Source organism: Danio aesculapii, chromosome 20 (genome assembly GCF_903798145.1).
Source record: "Danio aesculapii chromosome 20, fDanAes4.1, whole genome shotgun sequence".
NCBI lineage: Eukaryota > Metazoa > Chordata > Actinopteri > Cypriniformes > Danionidae > Danio > Danio aesculapii.
This window is the reverse complement of record NC_079454.1, coordinates 7,080,109-7,104,325: the sequence shown is the minus strand read 5'-3', so window position 1 is coordinate 7,104,325 and position 24,217 is coordinate 7,080,109. Positions and strand designations below refer to the sequence as shown.

The following is a 24,217-nucleotide window of genomic DNA, read 5'->3' as shown; positions in this document are numbered from 1 at the left end:
GACCTCAGACTGGGGCAATGGTACCCTAACCTGCCTAGTTAACCTAATTAACCTAGTTAAGCCTTTAAATGTCGCTTTACCTGTATAGAAGTGTCTTGAAAAATATCAAGTAAAATAATATTTTCTGTCGACATGGCAAAGATAAAATAAATCAGTTATTAGAAATGAGTTATTAAAACTATTGAACTATAAATATAAAACTATATATATGTGTGTGTGTGTGTGTGTGTGTGTGTGTGTCTCTCTCTGTCTCTGTCTGTCTGTCTGTCTGTCTGTGTGTGTGTGTGTGTGTGTGTGTGTGTGTGTGTGTGTGTGTGTATATATGTATGTATGTATGTATGTATGTGTAACAACATATACAACAAAACTAGCACAAGCCTTTGCCTTAAGGTCAGTGCAGTAAGTCACTATTATCTTCAATACTTCTTTAGCACAAAAGTTCGTAACATACAAAAACATAAAAAACGAAATCTTACCTATGAAATATTCTGCCTTTGTGCTTTGTTTGCTCATTTCTATATCCGTACACAGCGCTAAAGTCCAGCATCTTCACATTGGCTTTAGTCTTGACTAGTGCGGCTGAATGACATTTGTCCTGGGAGCACTGTACAAATGTGGCGGCACTATTGCCACATGCTCAGGGTCTGTATGCGATATCTATTGTATATATCTAGGATCGAAGGCAGGAGTATGAACTTGAGAAGTTTTGGTACAGCGCCACCTACTTGTCAAGAGATATGAAAAATATCCTCAAAAGTTGACTTGTCTTTTAGATTTAGTGTTTTTCAGTTAAAATTTATTCTCGAAAGAAAAATGCAGTTAAAAGTGATTTATTGTGTGTTAGCTATTTTCTCCCGATGTGATTAGTTGCAAGTTTTTCGCACTTATTTGCTCCCACTTTATATTTGGTAGTCTTAACTAATATTTACTTGCACTGAAATTAATCATTGGTCACAATATACTTATGGTGCAAATACAGGTTTTTACATTGTACTTATGAATGATTTAAATACCTGCATGTAATCACATCTGTAATGTATTTCTATAATTAAGAACACTAGCTATATTTCCATCCGAAAATGCAAATTGACTTTATTGACTTTATTGACTTGGCGTTTGAAGGTGTGAGACGTGGAGCACAGACGCTCTTGATTCTGGAGGTCATTAATAATATAATAGCACTAATACTGAAATTAAGGCGTTTTAGAATGACCAAAACAACATATCAGATGTTTTACAATGTGCTCAGCCTGCTGGTTTATCCATTCGCCCACATTTTTTAATGCGCATACTGGAATTTTTAGTGTAATAATTTAGTTCTCTGTTGGATTTGACTGCTCGTCTGAACTAGGGACCTGCACTAGCAGAACCCGATCCAAGATTTGAGAAGTACAGTAAGATAATTCTTATATTGATAAGATGGTGCGGGCATTAAGACGCTTAAAATACGCTTAAAAGATTGCTCAGAATTATCCGCGGCAGTCCCATGAAATAAATATAGGCTTATGTTAAAACATTGTTTAAAAGCTAAATATATAGGTATTTACCTAACTCATAGAAGCAATGACGCATTAACACCTGTTCACTCGCAAAGCAGCATGTGATAAATTACCACATGCAAACACCTATTTCTCCCATAGTGAAAGTGTTTTGATTGGTTGAGCATAGTGCGTTTGTTGTGATTTCAGAAACTGCTATAGTTACAGTCAACAAGGTCAGATGTATATATGCATTTTTACACCGATGTTGCACGGTTTTGGGGGTAAAAATAGGTAAAAATAGGTAAAATAGTTTAATAAATGCCTCAGAAGGCAATCCTGACATGCAGTGAATGCACAGTGGCATTTGAAGGTGTGAGACGTGGAGCACAGACGCTCTTGATTCTGGAGGTCATTAATAATATAATAGCACTAATACTGAAATTAAGGCGTTTTAGAATGACCAAAACAACATATCAGATGTTTTACAATGTGCTCAGCCTGCTGGTTTATCCATTCGCACACATGTTTTAATGCGCATACTGGAATTTTTAGTGTAATAATTTAGTTCTCTGTTGGATTTGACTGCTCGTCTGAACTAGGGACCTGCACTAGCAGAACCCGATCCAAGATTTGAGAAGTACAGTAAGATAATTCTTATATTGATAAGATGGTGCGGGCATTAAGACGCTTAAAATACGCTTAAAAGATTGCTCAGAATTATCCGCGGCAGTCCCATGAAATAAATATAGGCTTATGTTAAAACATTGTTTAAAAGCTAAATATATATGTATTTACCTAACTCATAGAAGCAATGACGCATTAACACCTGTTCACTCGCAAAGCAGCATGTGATAAATTACCACATGCAAACACCTATTTCTCCCATAGTGAAAGTGTTTTGATTGGTTGAGCATGGTGCGTTTGTTGTGATTTCAGAAACTGCTATAGTTACAGTCAACAAGGTCAGATGTATATATGCATTTTTACACAGATGTTGCATGGTTTTGGGGGTAAAAATAGGTAAAAAATAGGTAAAATAGTTTAATAAATGCCTCAGAAGGCAATCCTGACAAGCAGTGAATGCACAGTGGCGTTTGAAGGTGTGAGGCGTGGAGCACAGACGCTCTTGATTCTGGAGGTCATTAATAATATAATAGCACTAATACTGAAATTAAGGCGTTTTAGAATGACCAAAACAACATTTCAGATGTTTTACAATGTGCTCAGCCTGCTGGTTTATCCATTCGCACACACTTTTTAATGCGCATACTGGAATTTTTAGTGTAATAATTTAGTTCTCTGTTGGATTTGACTGCTCGTCTGAACTAGGGACCTGCACTAGCAGAACCCGATCCAAGATTTGAGAAGTACAGTAAGATAATTCTAATATTGATATGATGGTGCGGGCATTAAGATGCTTAAAACACGCTTAAAAGATTGCTCAGAATTATCCGCGGCAGTCCCATGAAATAAATATAGGCTTATGTTAAAACATTGTTTAAAAGCTAAATATATATGCATTTACCTAACTCATAGAAGCAATGACGCATTAACACCTGTTCACTCGCAAAGCAGCATGTGATAAATTACCACATGCAAACACCTATTTCTCCCATAGTGAAAGTGTTTTGATTGGTTGAGCATAGTGCGTTTGTTGTGATTTCAGAAACTGCTATAGTTACAGTCAACAAGGTCAGATGTATATATGCATTTTTACACAGATGTTGCACGGTTTTGGGGGTAAAAATAGGTAAAAAATAGGTAAAATAGTTTAATAAATGCCTCAGAAGGCAATCCTGACATGCAGTGAATGCACAGTGGCGTTTGAAGGTGTGAGGCGTGGAGCACAGACGCTCTTGATTCTGGAGGTCATTAATAATATAATAACACTAATACTGAAATTAAGGCGTTTTAGAATGACCAAAACAACATTTCAGATGTTTTACAATGTGCTCAGCCTGCTGGTTTATCTATTCGCACACACTTTTTAATGCGCATACTGGAATTTTTAGTGTAATAATTTAGTTCTCTGTTGGATTTGACTGCTCGTCTGAACTAGGGACCTGCACTAGCAGAACCCGATCCAAGATTTGAGAAGTACAGTAAGATAATTCTTATATTGATATGATAGTGCGGGCATTAAGATGCTTAAAACACGCTTAAAAGATTGCTCAGAATTATCCGCGGCAGTCCCATGAAATAAATATAGGCTTATGTTAAAACCTTGTTTAAAAGCTAAATATATATGTATTTACCTAACTCATAGAAGCAATGACGCATTAACACCTGTTCACTCGCAAAGCAGCATGTGATAAATTACCACATGCAAACACCTATTTCTCCAATAGTGAAAGTGTTTTGATTGGTTGAGCATAGTGCGTTTATTGTGATTTCAGAAACTGCTATAGTTACAGTCAACAAGGTCAGATGTATATATGCATTTTTACACAGATGTTGCACGGTTTTGGGGGTAAAAATAGGTAAAAAATAGGTAAAAATAGGTAAAATAGTTTAATAAATGCCTCAGAAGGCAATCCTGACACGCAGTGAATGCACAGCGGCGTTTGAAGGTGTGAGACGTGGAGCACAGACGCTCTTGATTCTGGAAGTCATTAATAATATAATAGCACTAATACTGAAATTAAGGCGTTTTAGAATGACCAAAACAACATATCAGATGTTTTACAATGTGCTCAGCCTGCTGGTTTATCCATTCGCACACATTTTTTAATGCGCATTCTGGAATTTTTAGTGTAATAATTTAGTTCTCTGTTGGATTTGACTGCTCGTCTGAACTAGGGACCTGCACTAGCAGAACCCGATCCAAGATTTGAGAAGTACAGTAAGATAATTCTTATATTGATATGATGGTGCGGGCATTAAGATGCTTAAAACACGCTTAAAAGATTGCTATGAATTATCCGCGGCAGTCCCATGAAATAAATATAGGCTTATGTTAAAACCTTGTTTAAAAGCTAAATATATATGTATTTACCTAACTCATAGAAGCAATGACGCATTAACACCTGTTCACTCGCAAAGCAGCATGTGATAAATTACCACATGCAAACACCTATTTCTCCCATAGTGAAAGTGTTTTGATTGGTTGAGCATAGTGCGTTTGTTGTGATTTCAGAAACTACTATAGTTACAGTCAACAAGGTCAGATGTATATATGCATTTTTACACAGATGTTGCACGGTTTTGGGGGTAAAAATAGGTAAAATAGGTAAAAAAAATCTCACCTGCGCAGCTTAAGCATGACTGGTTTAGGGGGCCCAGAGTTGTGAACTCTGCTCTACACCCTTAAACATACCCATACCACCAAACCTGTCCCTAATCCTACCCGTATCCCACCTCAAGAGCACCAGAAGTGTTCTACAATACATTATAAACACATTAAATGCATTGTAGTTTTATAGTAGTTAAGGCCACCTGCTATAGTGGGAGCGCTTATTTATTGAACTCCTCATTGTGCTTCTGTTGTGCTCTCAGTCACTTGAAGCAGCTGTATTGAATCTTTGCGTTGCTTGTCAGACGGCGCTCACGTCTCTCGTGCAGATGTTGAAGACCTGTCCTCATCTCAGTCAGAGCTCAGTGGAGCTCCTGCTCCGGCAGCTGCACTGCGCGTGTGACTCTGCTCGGGTACTCATGTGCCAGGCTCTGGCTGCTATTGCCACACAACAACCAGTGCTGGCAGAGGGAATGCTGGGAGACCTGCTGGAGCTCTTCAGGGTGGCAAGTCACAGGACTTCAGAGAAACAGCAGGAGCTTCTGGTGGGAATATTACACAATTCTGTCTAACTGAAGATTTTTAAGGTCTCATTTTGTCCAAAAAGTCTAGAGTAATTTGTTTTATTTGCTTTTTTAGGTGTCTTTGGCAACTGTTTTATTTGTGGCCAGTCAGGCATCTCTCTCAGCTGAAGTGAAGACTGTGATCAGACAACAGTTGGAGAATGTGGCCAATGGCTGGACTGTGTACCGAATTGCCAGACAAGCATCCCGCATGGTAAGCAGGAGTATAAGGGGTAGGACTGGGTGATTCATATTATATATATATCATTTGTATATGTGTGACGGTGACGTAGTGGCGCAGTAGGTAGTGCTGTCGCCTCACAGCAAGAAGGTTGCTGGTTCGAGCCTCAGCTGGGTCAGTTGGTGTTTCTGTGTGGAGTTTGCATGTTCTCCCTGCTTTTGCGAGGGTTTCCTCCGGGTGCTCCGGTTTCCCCCACAGTCTAAAGACATGCGGTACAGGTGAATTAGGTAGGCTAAATTGTCCGTAGTTTATGAGTGTGAATGAGTATGTATGGATGTTTCCCCGAGATGGGTTGCGGCTGGAAGGGCATCCGATGCGTAAAACTTGCGCTGGATAAGTTGGCGGTTCATTCCACCTTTGTGACCCCGAAAAGAAAATGAATGAATATATATATATATATATATATACAAATATATATATATATATACAAATATATATATATATATATATATAAGTTAACAGTACGTTAATATCACTGCAAAATTTTAGTACACTATTATAGACTGAAAGATCCTCTGTAAATGCTGCTCTCTGAATGTAAACATGGAAACACCTTAATCAAACTATTACCGTCATGTAGGATTTTCGCTGCATTTTGTGACAGGATACTGACACTACATACCGAGTGCTTATCGAGAAATGTCGAGAAGTTATCAAGAAATGCGGAGGTGTTTTTTTCCTCCCATTTGCCATGCGTATCAAACATTCCATTAAAATTGCACTCTTCCAGCAGTTCCTCACATACAATATCTCGCTTGTCACGTGGGGGGCATGCATGAAAGTGGAAGTGCCAAACTGCAGTTAACGTTGAAAAATGTATTATTTGGCAAATAATTTGATTACTGCTGTCCATGTAAACACAGTCACTGTCTTTCTCCCCTGCGTCTGTGTTTGTTTTGAAAATCAGCGCGTGCTCAAACGGAAACTCCCATTTTTATGCAAAACCTTCCCTCTTTCCCTCCCCCGACACTCCCACCTAAACAGAGCTGGACACACCCACTTTCTGGATTTTCAAACTTGAGGTGTGAAAACACCATGCTGAGACAGGGGGTTTCGTGGCCCTTTAAAGTGTGAGTTAATTTTCATTTTTGGTGAACTATCCCAATAATTTGTCCACAGGGCTGTCATGACTTTTCCAGGGAGTTGTACCAGAGTCTTCGCACCCGTGTGGCCTCCGAACACTTTTACTTCTGGCTGAACAGTCTGATGGAGTTTTCCCAGGCAGAGCAGTGCCTCAGCGGCCTGGAAGATGGAGACTACAGCGCAGCAATGAGCGCCATCTCTGAATCGCTTAAATCCTACCAGAAGGGAATCGCATCTCTCACGGTTAGCATTTACTTTTATTTTTTTGTATAATGATGCACCGATCTTGATTTTCAAGCTGATTCCAATGGCTTGACTCCAATACAGATTTCATTTTTTTTTCCCTTTTTTATTTTGTATTTTATTATACAATGAAAAGGAGATAGAGTGATGAATTAGTAAACACTGCTGTGGTTAGGAGGCCATGATGGGTTGAGGCCATATTTGGCCTAAAAAAACACACAGTGGGTTCCACCAAAGACTATAGAATACACAAGACATGTCACTCGTATAGTTTTGAATGGGGAAAAGTGTAACAATCAATATGTCAAATGAAGCGTCGCTTTCTGAGGATTTTGTGCAATTCCAACGAAAATAAAACTCAAGAGATAGTTTAATTTAATTGGTGTTTCCTGATATGAATTTTACTCATAAGCTTGGCAAACAATTTTGGAGAAATATATGTTTCCCCGTTCAAACAGAAACCTGAACATTCTGCCCGAGAGGCATTTCAAAGAGGCCGGCAGAGTGAAACGACTGGCCTTTAAGATCTTTGGTTCCACTGATTATGGCATAAAAAATCTGAGAATATTTTAATTTTATTCCAAATTATGGAATAGCACAGATTTATTTGTTGCTTTGTTTGTTTGTCACATTAAATCGCATTGTTTTATGACTGTTGTAGGCTAACATGTCAGGATAATATACATTTTAGGAGCGTTTGGCTTCAAAATGTCCACTTCAAAGATAAAGTTAAAAAGTAGATGACAGAAAAATGTCAAATTTGTAAATCTCTGGAGCTATAAAAAATGGGAGTGGGAGCACTTCACAGTCACATAAACAGAAAGTGCTTCAAATTTTATCCTAATCTTAAAATCAACACAGGCTCATTGTGGATACGTACATTTCTGGAGACCGTGAAATATGTTCCCAGAGGTATGTGTGGCTCCATTTCATCTGTAAAACGAACGCTGCCAACAGCTTCTGTTCCTTTTCGCGCTACTGCTGACCACTTACCTCTGTATAGACTGATTTCACGCCACCGCCATTTTAAACCGCAAAATCGAGGCTGCGGTGGGAAGAAACCCAAAAGTATGGCCTGAGTCACACAGGAATGTTGTGTACCTGGCTGTATATCTTACCAGCGAAGAGAAAGTGACACAAATTTATAATTTCGCCGCCTTCCGAGTGACCCGAAGGTCCGTTCTGAATAAATAGTAAAAATAAAAAGGGATCTCAGAGCTCATTTTCAGCTAAGTTAAGGGAAATGGTACTAGTTAGCTAAAGCTTTCTTTCCCAATCACACGTTTTGGATGCCATTCATCAAACTTAAGTTAATGAACTGATTCTTTCACAATATTAGACTTCTCATGATACAAAATTTTGGTACTGAAATGTAAAAAAAAACATCCATTTCCTGTTAACATTTAAGCACTGTTGATGGCGTTCTTAAACCACGCTTATTTGCCGTTGTGTTCACGTGCACAACAGAAATGACTGTGATTGGCCATGAAGATCATCAGTTCACAGCACTTCACCGATGTTTACCGAGTGCAAACACAGACCGCTGATGACTCGACTGATCTTCGCGGCTTTAAATCGCTCCAATGTCCGTCTATCTGTGTTTGCGATCTGTGAAGAGCGGTATACTGATATACCGGTATACTGTGACCTTCACAGCCAATCACGTCATTTCTGTTGAGCACTGGTGAATACTATGGCAAATCAGCACTGTTTATGAGCGCACTCAGCGGCGCTTAAAGGTTAGCGGGAAAGGGATGTTTTTAAACTTCAGTATCGGGACAACACTGTTACAGACAACACAAGGATGTGCTAGGATATCGCTCACCAGGTTACATAGGCTGAAGCAGGGAAACATCCCCACGGTGTTTAACTGGTGCCATAAACTGAAGCCTAGGAGGACACTTAGGCATATTACTCTGAAAGAGAATGTAATGTTGTTTGATGCCTAAAATGCTTTTAATTGTTTAAATTAAACTGAACTGAATGATATTAAAGTGATGTTTACACCATACCTGCATTTTGAAATCGTGGCAGCAGCTGGAGGTTTGCAGTCCACAGCATGTTGTTGCAATGTTTACAGTGCTGATCCTATACTTCCGGGTGTCTTCCCACCGCAGCCTCGCTTTCGTGTCTTAAAATGGCGGCCGCGTGAAATAAGCATGTAGACAGCTTTTCTGGTGTTACCAGTTTGCCCAGTAGCTCACCATGTATGCCGATGGTTTTGGGATGCGGTGCGTAGTTGACCACGATGACGGGGTTCAAATCTGGCAAAGAACAGTTCCAGAAACTAGGTAAAACACAATAATGAGGTAAATAAAAATAAATGATTAAATAAACAACAGGATTAAAATGTGGTGAAACCATGCAAGTCTGCGATGGCTTTTCTTTTTCTGGATTGCTTTCGAAAACACTATCGGTTGGGGCTTAGGGAAGGGGGTGGGTGGGTCAGTCGGTCGACAGCAAGCTGGCCTGGTCGGCTGAAGTGTATTTTGCGCCCCCTGGTGGATTTACGCGAGAAGAGGACACACGAGAGAAATTTGAGATCATCAAAAAGCGTACACATCGGCCTCTGGTGGATTTACAAAAACAAAAACTGCAAGAAGACGTACTTCCAGTTACGTATTTCGCTGTCCCCAAAAATGTAGACCTGGGTATGTATCCGCAATGAGCCTAAGTTGATTAAAGTCCTGAAAATTGATATTCAAGCTAAAACCATACAGTACAGTATATATGTTGTTTAATCTGCTTAATCAAATGCTCCGTTTACACATTGTGTACTATAAGATTGGCTAAATTAAAGGAGAAAAACTAGTTTGAAGCATTTGGAGCAAAACCTGTCCAATTCTGATTTCTGTTGGGTCGATCTTTGCATGTCGTTTTGTTTGTTTCTCTGTTAGTTTGAGTTCTTTGTGACTGATAAGTGTTTGGTCTTCAGGCCGCCAGTACGCCGTTGAGTCCACTGACGTTCCAGTGCGAGTTTGTGAAGCTGCGTATAGACACTCTTCAGGCTCTGTCTCAGCTCATCTGCACCTGCAACAGTCTGAAGACCAGTCCTCCTCCTGCCATCGCCACCACCATCGCTCTGTCCTCGGGCAGTGACCTGCAGCGCTGCGGACGCATCTCCACACAGGTGCCCAAACATACACGTTCCTGTTTCTGCTGTCTTTTTCTATTTTAGTTCATGTACAATGTCTAAAATTATTGTCTTGGAATTGCTTATAAGGATGTATAAGGATCTTATTTATTTATTTATTTATTTATTTTTTAAATGTTATTATGTTATTTTTATCTATTTATTTAATATTTTATTTATTCTATTTTGTTTATTACATTTTTTTTATTTTCACTTATTTTATTATTTATTTATTTACGGTTATTTAGTTATCAATTTGTTTAATATTTTATTATTTATTTATTTATTTGTTATCTATTTATCTTGTATTTATTAATAAAAGTTTTTAATGTAATTATTTATTTAAAAAAATTTATTTCTTTATTTTTAATCATAGTTAATTTGTTTGTTTATTTTTATTTATTAATTTATCTATTTATTTATTTATATACTTATTTAATATTTTATTAATTTTTGATTTTGTTATATGTATTTATCTATTTATTTACCATTTAGTTTATTTTTATTTTTACTTGTTTTATCATTTATTTATTTATTTAACGTTTATTTATCTATATTTGTTTAATGTTTTATTTTATTATTATTTAAAAAAATATATTTTTATTCAGTTATTTTATTCATTTATCTATTTATTTAGTTATCTTTCTATCTACTTATTTAATATTTTATTTCTTTTTTATTTTATTATATATTTATCTATTTAATAATTTATTTAATTTATTATAAATATATTACTTATTTTGTTTATTTATGTTTTTTATTTATCTATCTGTTTAATGTTTTATTTATATTATAATTTATTTATTTTTATTATTTGTTTATCTGTTTATTTAGCTATCTATTTATTTATTTAATATTTATTTTTTTTTTTTTGGAATATTTTATTTATTGTTATTCATAGATATTTTATTGATTTATTCTATTTATTTATTCGTTTACCTATTTATTTAATGTTTTATTTATTTATTTTTTACTAATTTGTTTATTTAAATCTTCTGTACATTTGCTCAGATGAAGTTATCCATGGATGAGTTTCGAAATCTCGCAGCTCGCTATGCTGACCTGTACCAGTCTTCGTTTGATGCAGACTATGCCACCCTTCGCAATGTTGAACTGTATCCTTTCTTTTCTGTAGAGCAGTGTCTCCACAAGATCTACATACAAAGAAATCATCTGTACTTTTCTTAATGACTTTTTTCCTAGACAACAGCAGAGTTGCTTACTCGTATCTTATGTTATCGAGGCTTTAATAATCGATCCTCAAACAGCCAGGTAAGAATGCTATCTCTCTTAGCAAATTAGGAGTAGGATCCTCGTTTCTGTCTCCAAAAATGATTGTATAATAGATTTTAGTTGTAATGTCTCATAAAGTGCACATTTTAAAGACAACATCTGGTTCAGTTTCCAGGAGTTCGGCACTCATGGATCAGTTCAGGCAGAGAGCGAGTATGAACTGAGAATGATGGCTGTGTTCAATCACGTCCTGGAGGAAGTGGAAAACTTAAGCAGGAAACACCCACCTGTCTCTTACCTGGTACCGTGTTTCACTGTCTGCAATCTATATGGAGTTAATTCTTTATAGATTTAATTACATAATATTTTTCTAAATTTGTCATTTCGGTCTGTTTCAAGCACACCGGCTGTCTGTGTGATGCTGTCATAGCCATCCTGAAAATCCCGCTGTCGTTCCAGAGATATTTCTTTCAGAAGCTTCAGTCCACTAGCATTAAAGTGAGTGATCTGTACAGTGCTACGTAAAGAAAGAAAAAAAAAAGAATATTAATAATGTTTACACTCAAATTTCAAGAGAAAAGATTAAGCTTAACTTTAGTATTTACATAATACTTTACATAGAATTTATAATTATACATAATACACTTATAAAACATATAAACATACAAATATATAAAATATACAAATTATTATTATTTTTAAATATCTGGTAAGGCTTTAAAATAACTTTTCATTAGTTAATGTATTTAGTAACACGCACAAGCAATGAGCAATGCATTTATTACAGTGTTTATTAATTTTTGTTAACATTAGTTATACGACCCCAAATCAGGAAAAGTTAAAACAGTATGACGCAAATAAAAAAAGAGAGTAGTGATTTCTAAGTTTAGTTTGACTTGTATTTCATTGCAGACAATACAGCAAAACTGTTAATGTGTTACTCATTATTTCTATTGTTTTTGTCTTTCAAAATAAACGCATATTCCACTTTTGGTTTTTGAAACATGTTTCAAAGAAGCTGGAACAGTAAAACATTTACCACTTTGTAAGGTTGCCATTTCTTTTCACAATACTTAAAAGACATTTAGGGACTGAGGACACCAAGTGAAGTGTTTCAGGTGTAATTTTGTCCTATTCTTCCTGCAAACAAGTCTTAAGGGGAGCAACACTACAGGGTCTTCGTTATCACATTTTGCACTTCAAAATGCACACCACATTTTCTAGTGGAGATAGTTCAGGACTGCAGGCAGGCCAGTCAAGTTCTCTTCCTCCACAGCCAGTACTTTGTAATGTGTGCAGAATGTAATTTTGCATTGTCTTGTTGACATATGCATGGGCATCCCTGGAAAAGAAGGCAGCATATTGTGCTCCAAAATCTCTATGTACTTTTCAGCATTAATAGTGCCATCACAGAAGTGCCAAGGCCACTTACACATCCCCATACCATGACAGACCCTGGCTTTTGGACTCGTTGCTGATAACAGTCTGGATGATCCTTTTCTTCATTGGTCCGAAATATACGGCGAATATTTTTTTCAGGGTTTTCACCTTTATTGGATAGGACAGCAGAGAGTATTGACAGGAAAGGTTGAGGAGCAGAGAGAGGGGAAGGATTGACATAAGACCTCAAGGTGGCAACTTTCCTGTCAATACTCTCTACTTTGTGAATGTAACTATGTATTGTGGTACTTGAGTAAGTTGTCCTGAGCCCATGTGGTGATATTGCTTATAGATGAATGAGAATACTTGATGCAGTGCTGCCTGAGGGATCAGAGATCCCAGTTGTTCAGCTTAGGCTTGCGCCCTTGTCCTTTATACACTGAAATTCCTCCAGATTCCTTAAATCTTTGAATGATGTTATGCACTGTTGAAGGTGAAATATCCAAATGTCTTCCTATCTTTCTTTGAGGAACATTGTTTTTAAGCGTTTTAAGAATTTTCTCACATATTTGTTGGCAATCTGGCGATCCTCTGCCCAACTTTGCTCCTAAAGGACTAGACCTTTCTTGGATGCTGCTTTTGTACCAGATCATAATTACAATCACCTGTTGACATCACCTGTTTCAAATCACATCAATATTTAACCAATAGGGTATAAGCCGAAGCATGCTAATAGGACTTTTTAATTTGCCTGTAACCTGGCTTAAACGCTTCCGGTGAACTGTTTGCAATTGCAAAATCAGCGCGTTTAAGGTCTGTTTTCTTAAAAAAATCAGCGATCTCCACTGGCTGAGTGATATCCGATATAAAGTGGGTCTCAGATTGTACAAGAAGCACTGTATTAAATTAAAATTTTCCCCGCCGTGTCTTTATAATATGAGCATTTATTTTACCCCAGTATATTCAATGGAGTTTTTGCGCTAGCCTGCCGATTCTGACAGGCGCGTGCAAGCAAACAGCTTTTTGTCTCGTTTTATGATTGAACAACTGAATAAATGCCAAAGTTTATTTAACTGATTGTATTTTAATTACATTACAACATCGATGCTGTAAAAGAAACCGTATAAAATGGGGAAAAAAACTCACAATAACCGGTCACCGGAAGTTTATCAGTATGGGAACAACACTAGCTCGGCATATACCCTATTGACCTCATTACTAGCCCTAAATTGCTACTGTCCTTACTTTTTTGGAATGTGTTGCAGGTCTGAATGACAGGAAATTATGTATACTTACAAATGAAATGAAGTTGACCAAGCAAAACATGAAATATTTTGTGTTCATATTGTCTGCACTGAAATACAAATCAAAGTTAATTCACTACTTTTTTTATTTGCGTGTTCCATACTGTCCCAACATTTTCTGATTGTTAGTTCCCCATGGTACTTTAGTAAATATTGAACTATGATTAATAAATGAAAGAGAGTTCATAGTAGTAAATATTTTGTCACACTTAATTTTAATGTAAAATTTACACTATTAACAAACCATTACCTAAGCTCAGTTGCTCATTAATCTACTAATTTGCTGCTTATTAATAGTTAGTAAGGTTATAGTTGGGTTTAGGTATTGGGTAGGATTAGAGATTTAGATTGTCATACTATTAACTGTTTATTAGCACTTATAATCTTAATAATTAGCAGGTAATAAGCCAGGAGTAAATGGTGTGGGTTGTTGGATAAATTATGTTACCAGATAATAGCTACAAAATTACAGTGAGTTGTGCATATACCAAAGATCACTACATCTACATCTGTTGTTATAAGCCATGTAAAACATCTTTTGTGTCTAATTTTTGACTTTTCTTTCAAGAACTTCAAACTGTCTGAAAGAGAACATTTCTAAAAATAAAACGTGTAAAATGTTTTTTTTTCTTTTCTTCCTTTAGCTTGCTCTCTCTCCATCTCCCCGCACACCCAATGAGCCGATCCCAGTGCAGAACAACCAGCAGCTGACCTTAAAAGTGGAGGGTGTTATTCAGCACGGCTCCAGTCCAGGACTCTTCCGGAAGATTCAGGCAGTCTGTCTTAAAGTCAGCTCAACCTTGCAGACAAAACCAGGATCAGACTTCAAGGTGAGCTCAACACACAATTTTGTTTCTTATGTTTGTTCCTAAAGGTCTGCTTCAACATCTGTTATTTTTATAGCAAACAAAATAAAGACAAATCAGAGTTTTTGTTTAAAGTCTCCAAGAAATCAAAACAAACCAAATGATTTTTGGTTCCATCCACTAAAGATGAATTTATAAATAACTTACCTGATCTTTCTCTACTTCGAAATGCACCCGCAAACGCAAATGACCTTGATGTAGTAACCAGCAGTATGGATGCCATCTTTACTAGCACTCTAAATACTGTGGCACCCATCAAACTAAAAAAGGCTAGAGAGAATAAAACTACACCATGGTATAATAGTCATACCCGCGCTCTCAAAACAGCAACCCGTGCCCTGGAACGTAAATGGAAAAAAACTAATTTAGAAGTCTTTAGAATTGCATACAAAGACAGTATGTTCAGCTATAGGAGGGCTTTAAAATCTGCCAGGGCTGAGCACCTCCGCAAACTGATAGAAAATAATCATAACAATCCTAGATTCTTATTTAACACCATCGCTAAATTAACAAATAATCGGTCATCTTTGGAACAAAACGTTCCACCGCAAATTAGTAGTGAAGACTTCATGAATTTTTTCAGTGATAAAATAGAAGGCTTTAGACAGAAAATAGGAGATATTAAACTTTCATCGTGCCCAACTGAGCCTGGTTTCTCTCAAGGTTTTTTTTCTTCACTTCCGCCATTAGTGAAGTTTTTTTTTTTTCCCTCTCCGCTGTCGCCACTGGCTTGCATGGTTCGGGATCTGTAGAGCTGCGCATCGTTGGATTTGCTCTTCAGTATTTGGACTCTCAGTAGTGATTATTAAACCACACTGAACTGAGCTAAACTGAACTGAACTTAAACACTACAAACTGAACTACACTGTTCCTATTTACTGTGACCTTTTATGTGAAGCTGCTTTGACACAATCTACATTGTATAAGCGCTATACAAATAAAGGTGAATTGAATTGAATTGAATTGAATTGATTTTGTTGCTCAAATTGCCAGTTTGTGCTGCATTTCATTAAGAAAAAATGTAATTTAAATCTGAAAATACACTGCCTGTTTATTCTCAGTTTATCAGATGACGTGATTTTGAGATTATGGATGTGGCTAACATACTTAACCACGCTGCACCAGGGGTCAATTCTTCGTACCTCGCTTAAATGATCTAAGATGATTTGGCAGATTCTGGATCTTTTAACCTTGATAACTGATCTCTGGCTAATTTCTTCAAACAAGTTCACAAATCAGATTAAAATGACAGGATGGACTGATCGGAGATCAATGTGTGTTGTGTAGGACTGATCTATCGATCCTCGAAATCATGATCAGCAATGAAATGATTGGCTGACACAATGACATCATCTTATTAATATTAATATAATAGTTATCCATGTGAGCAAAATTACATAAAATTTGCAGAAAAACATTTGTTAAATATGATACGCAATAACTTTCCACATTTGTTTTGAGCTTTCATGTGTCAAGAGCAATTTATTTAGTTTTACATTTTAGAGTGGATATTCTTTATTATAGTAGCCCAGGCCTATTTAAGTTTCCTAATCGGCGAATTTAAATTAATTTTGCATCAAAAAAGCATTTTAATATCGGTAAAGGTGTCTGCAACTTCTGCAAAGCGTCAAATCACCGTCGTATTAGCTGTCAAAACATGTGCATAACTGCATAAATTATAAAAAAAAAAAACTGTTGGTGATTGTGCATGTCTATTATCATACACGAATTTTAAAGCTGGTTCGGTACCTTAAAATAATATGCGTTTGTATTTAAAAAGTGAATATCAATACATTTTCTCTTTTCCCATTTTTGATTTTTATTTCAGTGTGCAGATTGCATAAGTTAAATGTGTATATATATATATATATATATATATATATATATATATATATATATATATATATATATATATATATATATATATACACGGGGCTTAATTTGTGCCAGAACACACCGGATCCGGCACCTCATTTTACCGATCCCACTCCTCAACCGCCCTTCTCCTCCGTCCGCTGTTTACTTTCACTTTCTTCCATGACTCCCCAACCCTCTTCACATTTGTCCGCGACAACCCCCTGCTCTTCACTTTCGTCCTTCGTCCGCGACACCCCTCTGCCATCAACACCCAACACTTTTATTTATATATATATATATATATATAAGTGTTGGGTGTATATATAGATATTAAAAGTTATATGTATATAAACATAAATATTAATTATTTTAATATTAAATATTACTAATTATTATAATTTTGAAATGTTTATGTATATATATATATTTTTAACAATTTTATTATTTTACCAAGTGTAATTAACCTATAGGTTACTAGGAAATACTGCAAAAAATTCCTTGCTCATTTACTGTGCGTTCACATCGAAAGCGGCGAGAGCGTCAAAGGTCGCTCTGGCTGCCCTGGTGACAATGCTGCTTGCCTTCAGCTCCGGCCGCAAGTGCCTAAAAATTCGCTGCATTGATCTCGTATCTAAAGGGGCCATTGCAGCATATTGGATCAGTTACATTCCCCCATAAAACATGCTTTCTAGCGTGAAGATGTTGCACACTTATTATCAAATTCATTTCAACTACAGAAGATCAAGTTGCACGTGGTGTGGCTCTGCTCCACTTAATTATCCACTTAAGTAAGTAACGTTACGGTTTTGCACTGTAAATAATAACATTAATGCACATCAGTAACTTGCCAGTAACTTTTTAAATGTATGTTCCTGTAAGAAAACATTGGAAATAATTGAAAATCCGCCGACCGCAATCATCAAACCCTTGGGAACAACTATGGTCGGAACCAAAATTCACAGTAACTGTGTTATCTGGACTCCTCTCAAGCGGTGGACTTCCACATTCCGATTGCTTGCCGCTGAACCACGTCATAGCTCATTACCATAAAGTTGACTTGATTTCAACTCTCCTCGATGCCCACACCGACGAAGACGCGCTGCGCAATTCCTCGCCACTAATCGCCGCCGGCTCCCATTGAAAATGAATGACTTCCGGCTATTTTGACGCTCTCGCCACTTTCGGTCTGAACGTACAGTTAAACATCAGTTGAGAAATATTTATAAAAAAAAATTCACAGAATAATTTTGACTTCAACTGATAATTGTTTTGAATTATCGTGATTACAATTATGACCAAAATAATCGTGATTATGATTTTTCTCATAATCGAGCAGCCCTAGTCATATCAATAATTGATGATAGGACTTCAGGGTGAATGAATTGTTTATTGCAATGATAAAGGTTTTTCACTCTCTCCTGTTGTCAACTTCTGCTTTTAGATTCCTCTCGATTCCAAGTCCAACGAGATTGAGCAGAAAGTGGAGCCTCATAACGATTACTTCAGCACACAGTTCCTGCTCAACTTCTCCATCCTGGGCACACACCAGGTATCTGTTGAAGCCTCGGTGGTGGACACCAGTGGGATCGAATGGAAGACCGGCCCAAAAACCACCGTTTCAGTGAAGTCTCTGGAAGACCCGTATTCCCAGCAGCTTCGGCATCAGTTACAGCAGCAGCAGCAGCAGAGCGTCCCACAGCCTGCAGCCCAGAGGAACATCAGCACCCGCTTCCAGTAAACACAACCAAACCAGTACATACTGCTGCATTATAATCTTCTCTAGTGCTCTGTACACTAACTCCTCGTGAACCTATGTTTGGAAGCAGCATTAGGGTTCATTTGATCACTGTGTAATAATAAATAGGTTTACTTTTTCTTTGTTTTCTGCATCGGACAAATTATCTGTCTGCATTTTTAATAAAATATCTGACATACAGGGCTAGCTGCATTTATTGTATTATGGGTTGTGTGCAGGTTTGTACATAAATTTGGGATGGCCCACTTTACCTGACCGGTTGGCCCACTTTATCTGAAAAGGTACCTTTATTTATATTTATATATTTTTATTTATATATATATGGCTACTTCCAGCAGGATAACGAGCCATGTCATAAAGCGTTAATCATCTCAGACTGGTTTCTTGAACATGACAATGAGTTCACTGTACTCAAATGACCTGAACAGTCACCAGAGTTCAAACCAACAGAGCACCTTTGTGATGTGGTGGAACGGGAGATTTGCATCATGCAGCTGACAAATCTGCTGCAACTGCGTGATGCTATTATGTCAATATGGACCAAAATCTCTGAGGAATTCTTCCAGTACCTTGTTGAATCTATGCCATGAAGGGTTAAGGCAGTTCTAAAGGCAAAAACGGTCCAACCAGTTACTAGTAAGGTGTACCTAATAAAGTGGCCAGTCAGTGTACATAATTATGTTGATTTGTATGATTGATTGATTGAAAACTGAAGCTGGACAATTGCAGAAACGGGAAAGAAATAAGTAAATGGTGTGAACATTTTCTTTATGTATCACATGGCTGTGCAAAAAGTGCAATGTATTGGGTTAGCATACATTACATCATGATCATATAGCCACCAGCTAGAGCTATATAGTCATGCTGGGCCTAACAAAGCCATTCAAGAAAGGAATGAGGAGAAAATGAGATTTACAGTCCAGCACACATACTATTTTAAACTGCTTATTCAGGTTACACTTGAAGCTCTTAAAGAGCCCATATTATGGGTTTTTGAAAATGCCCTTCCATGTAGTGTGTAACACAGCTCTAAGTGAAGTGAAATATCCAGCTAAGGCTTAAATCTGTAAGTGTACAGTGTTTAAAACTATTGATTCATCTATAAAAGAGTCGACTCATAGTGCTTCAAACGAATCGTCTTGATAACGAGTCATTAGGTGTTTCGACTACGAAACACAAGTAGTTGCGCGCGCAAACCGGGGAGATTTGAAACCTGCGGCCCCGCCTACTAACAGAAAAAAAGTCACACACACACAGACACCGGTCGAATGAAGTCACGCTGTGCAGATGGACATTATTGACAGTCTACCCAAAGATGAAAGCTCAGCATTATAGCCCTGCCTTGAGCAGTTCGAGTGCTTCTGGAAACTACATGCTTACAAAGAAGACTTCATCAGCCGTTTATTATAGGAAGGATCAGTAAAGACTGTCAGAACATGGATCAATTTCTTCCTCCATTTCACAAGTGTAAGTACTGTACGTGCGATTAAAATTGTTGCCTCGTTTACTCTAGCTTGCAAATTATGTATTTAGTTGTGTTTAGTTACTTGTAACCGCGTGTACTGTATCAGGTTAACTCTTTATATTCTCATATCGCGTGTAAAGCCACACGCTTTGTTTACGGATCGTCAGCTGTTCCTACACGCATGCAACGGTCAAGTTTCAAAATAGTTCAGCTCATGTTCGAGGTGAGTTGTTTAAATTGCACCCAGCAAGCTGAACTGGCGCTCTAGGCATGTGTGTGTGTGTGTTGTGTCCTCTGAGGAGGACGGTAATGTGGGTGTGTGTGAAAAGAGGTAGAGTGTGAAAAGCTAGGAGATCTCCTCACCAGTTCTTGGAGTTTTTGCTCAATAAAATAGTTAGTCATCTGTATTTTCAAGTCCATCGTCTGTATTTACATTCACCCACTGGCAGCCAAAATTCACGCCTTACACTATGAAGCGTGTATGCACTGTGACTACTTTTATATTGTTGATTAGCTGCTGGGCATTTCACTCTGTCTGGCGCTGAAGGCTGTCAGTGTCGACCAATCGCATCAGGCTGTCATCGGTCCAATCAGCGCAAATTAGCTTCGCGCTGAGGAGGGGTTTGGGAACAAATGAATCGCTGAACGAATCATATGGGAGTTGCTGGGATAAATAGGTAAAAATAAATGCAGATTATAAGACCATAAAAGTGTTTTTGACCTTGCATGCATATTAGACTGTTGTTGGAGACCCTTACAACCAAAATATGACCCTATTTCATGTATAATAGGGGCTCTTTAATTACAGACATCCATGCAGAAAGACATAAACGCACAGTCATTCACTCAAGAAAACTAGCAAAACTGATCTAAAATTACTGCACATTTGGTAATTCACCTAAAGCATTTACCAGTAGAAATGTGGGTCTCTTTAAAATCCTTTTAACGCAATTGTATGTGTAGCGCTTATCTATGATCTTAGGTGTTTAATATAAGAATATTTTAAATGAACATTCCAATTTTTTTGGAAATACACTCATTTTACATGTCATTTAGAGGTAAACAGTTGAGGTTTATCACTTTTTAATCCATTCTGCCAGACCCTGGGTCTGGACCGAGCACTTTTAGCTTAGCTTAGCATAAATTATTGAATCGGATTAGACCTTTAGCATCTCACTCAAACAAACCTTTTCCTATTTAAAGCTTGACTCTTCAGTAGTTACATTGTGTAGCCTACTAAGTCTGAAAAGTTGCTGTTTTCTAGGCCGGTATGGCTAGAAACTATACTCTTGTTGTGGCGTAATAATCAAGGAACTTTGCGGCTGTACCATGGATGCAGAAGGCAATGATATTAATGAACTTTTCATTTTCCGTCAGTCTTTTAGTACACAACGCATCTACAGATCAGCTAAATGTATTTACAAAAATGGTAAAACTCAACTGTTTAACTCTACACTACCTGATAAAGGTCTTGCCGCCTTATCAAGTTTTAGGAACAACAATTAATAACTTGACTTCTAGTTGATTATTTGCTATCAGAAGGGGCTTATATGAAACGCAAATGCCTCTAGGTTATACATATTTTACCAAAATAAAATATGATCATGCCTTGATTTCTAATTATTTAATTAGGAGAGTATAAGGTCTGACTTTGATTACACAAAAGTCTTGTCATTTAACATAATGCATCCAAACAACTCTGCAATGACTCAAATAACTTACTAATAAAGTCATCTGGAATGGCAAAGAAAACGTTCTTGCAGGACTCACAGAGTTCTTCAAGATTTTTTGGATTGCCTCCTCCATCTTACCCCAGACATGCTCAATAATCATAGATATAAACATTAGATGTCGCCTACCCTGTTGTTGTCTATTGGAAGGAATGCGTCAGAGCGGCCATTTTAGTATAAGTGTAGCGCTCCTTTGAAATGAATGCGGGACCAGGCTGCAGTGGTGGACTGTGGCCATCCAGAGCCAGAGATATACACATATATCTATGATCAGTAGTTTACCCGGAGGTCAGTGTGGAGTTTTTTTTTTTTTTTAATTACGAAACATATAATTTTACAAAATAAGTTAAAATTTAACATAATTTTACATCACTTTTCTACATAGATGGATAAGTGATCACTCAGGCATTCCTGACAAAAAGCTTGCGTTTGTGTGTATGGAAAGTACTATACACCCTCCCTGTTAAATTTCATCTTATCTATGTCGTGAAACACACCTCCTCTCCTGCTTTCACTGCTCATTCTAATGGAGGGAGTGATTCGTTAGTGAATGAATCTGCGTTATGAATGACTCCTTCACTTAGCCGACAATAATACTAATTTCTGGAACCGCAGCATCTCGTTGTCATATTTCTTTTGCATTGTTTGCTGATTTTATTCAACAAAACTAGCATAAGCAGAGTATTTAGTGCGTGCTACTTTGCCTTTGGTGAATGCAGTAGGTGACTGTATTATCATCAATAACGTTACCTGTTTAGCACAAAAGTTCATAACATTCAAAAATGTAAAAAAATAAATCTTACCTATGAAATGTTCTGCCTTCGTGCTTTGTTTTCTTTGTTTGCTCGTTAATACACATGTACACAGCGCTAAAGTCCAGCATCTTCACGTAGTAACACTGTCTTGACTAGTGCGGTTAAATGACAATAGTCCTGGGAGCACTGTACAAATATGGCGGCGCTATTGACGCATACTCAGGGTCCGTATGCGATATCTAGTGCATATATCTATGCTCAATAATTATGAAGGTATTTTTGGTGCAAAACTCCCAAGCAGCTGTAACAAAAAGTGTAATTTGAAGTTGTAAAGAATAGCCACAAATGTGTATCATTAAATTTGTACTCGCAGAGCAAATTTGCAAGTGTGTAGGTATTTTTTGTCTCCCTCAAACACAACGCAACATTTACACATTTTCAAATCCTTCAGTGCAGGTGCACAAATCCAATCGAACGAATCACAAATACAGAAACTCATCCACTCATGCTCTTTGCTACTATTGTTGCAGTGAATATGGTGCAAAACACATCTGCATCCAGAAATGTGGTCACAGCCAAACTTGCACATCTGTAGATTAGAATGTGTATCCAAGCAAAGAGAGCTGAATGCGTGTAGAACGTTTGATTTGTTGTTGTTGTTTCTAAGCACGAATGTTACTGCAACAGCTCAAATCTGCCGCTACGAGTCTCAAGAGCTGTTTTTTTACTTACAAATCTAAGTTTCGCTCTCGTCCTTTTGCACCAAACGCCACTGTGATATTTATAACAGATAATACAACCCTGTAAATTAAACTCTATATTTATTTTAGAAAAATGGCAGACCAGGGTGCGTCTTCGCAGGTGAACAAAACAATGCATTGGGGTAAAGTTGGTTTTATAGTTGCACATTCTGACTTTCTCCTTAATAATATAATTTCTGAAAAATATTATTTTCAAATTCTTCATAGGGAAATCCTATTAGCAGCCAATGACTATGCAAATACAGAACTGTCCACAGTCAATTAAATAGTGCTGTTGTTTTGATCCACATTTGCAAATTTGCTCTGCGAGTACAAATTTACTGATACACATTTGGGCCTATTCTTTACTACAACAAATTACACTTTTACAGCTGCTTGGGAGTTTTGCACCAAAATACCTTCATACGGACTTAACCAATCCCTACTGAAAAAAAAACAGCTTAAACCAGCCTAGGCTGGTTGGCTGGTTTTAGCTGGTTGACCAAACTGGTTTTAGAGGGGTTTTGGCCATTTCCAGGCTGGTGGCCAGCCATTTCCAGCCTGGTCTTAGCTGGTCAGGCTAGAAAATGACCAGCTAAAACCAGCTTGACCAGCCTAAACAGGCTGGGAGCTCAGCCAAAACCAGCTATGTCCAGCTTAAACCAGGCTGGTCAAGCTGGTCATAGCTGGATTTAGCTGATCATTTTCCAGCCTAACCAGCTAAGACCAGGCTGGAAATGGCTGGAAACCAGCCTGGAAATGGCCAAAACCCCTCTAAAACCAGGCTGGTCAACCAGCAGGATTTTTTAGCAGGGATAAGTTAAGTAAGCAGCCGCTTAAGGCCCCGGGGCCCCCGACCAAGGCCAAGAAGCCTACATTAATCAAATAGATTTTTTACTATCATATGTTGTTAAATCTGTCAATAACCGTCAAAGATTTTAACGTTTTTTTATGCTGTTGGAAATGCATGTGCATGAAAATGTTCTGGTGTTGATGTTCTTTATGTTTTTGTTCACATGGTAAAATAAATCAGTAGAGCCTATATTAACATGACATTCATGTGTCAGACACAAAATAGACAATTCATTTTTAAAAGTTAAATAACAAGTCAATATTATTCTGACCGGTTAACGGTTATTATTCGGTTAACCAGCA

At 37.4% G+C, this 24,217-nt stretch overlaps 1 protein-coding gene across 1 annotated transcript in view; it reads left to right on the top strand.

Annotated features, from left to right (window-relative positions):
- ints7 (integrator complex subunit 7) overlaps window positions 1–18,552 on the top strand; it is a 30,569-nt gene extending 12,017 nt beyond the window's left edge. The window contains 10 exon segments of the mRNA XM_056445257.1: window positions 5,019–5,258; window positions 5,353–5,490; window positions 6,637–6,843; window positions 9,779–9,973; window positions 10,988–11,091; window positions 11,180–11,248; window positions 11,378–11,510; window positions 11,609–11,707; window positions 14,538–14,723; window positions 18,058–18,552. Coding sequence (XP_056301232.1) covers window positions 5,019–5,258; window positions 5,353–5,490; window positions 6,637–6,843; window positions 9,779–9,973; window positions 10,988–11,091; window positions 11,180–11,248; window positions 11,378–11,510; window positions 11,609–11,707; window positions 14,538–14,723; window positions 18,058–18,354 — 1,668 coding nt within the window. The 3' untranslated portion in view covers window positions 18,355–18,552.
- Window positions 18,553–24,217: the final 5,665 nt, after the last annotated feature.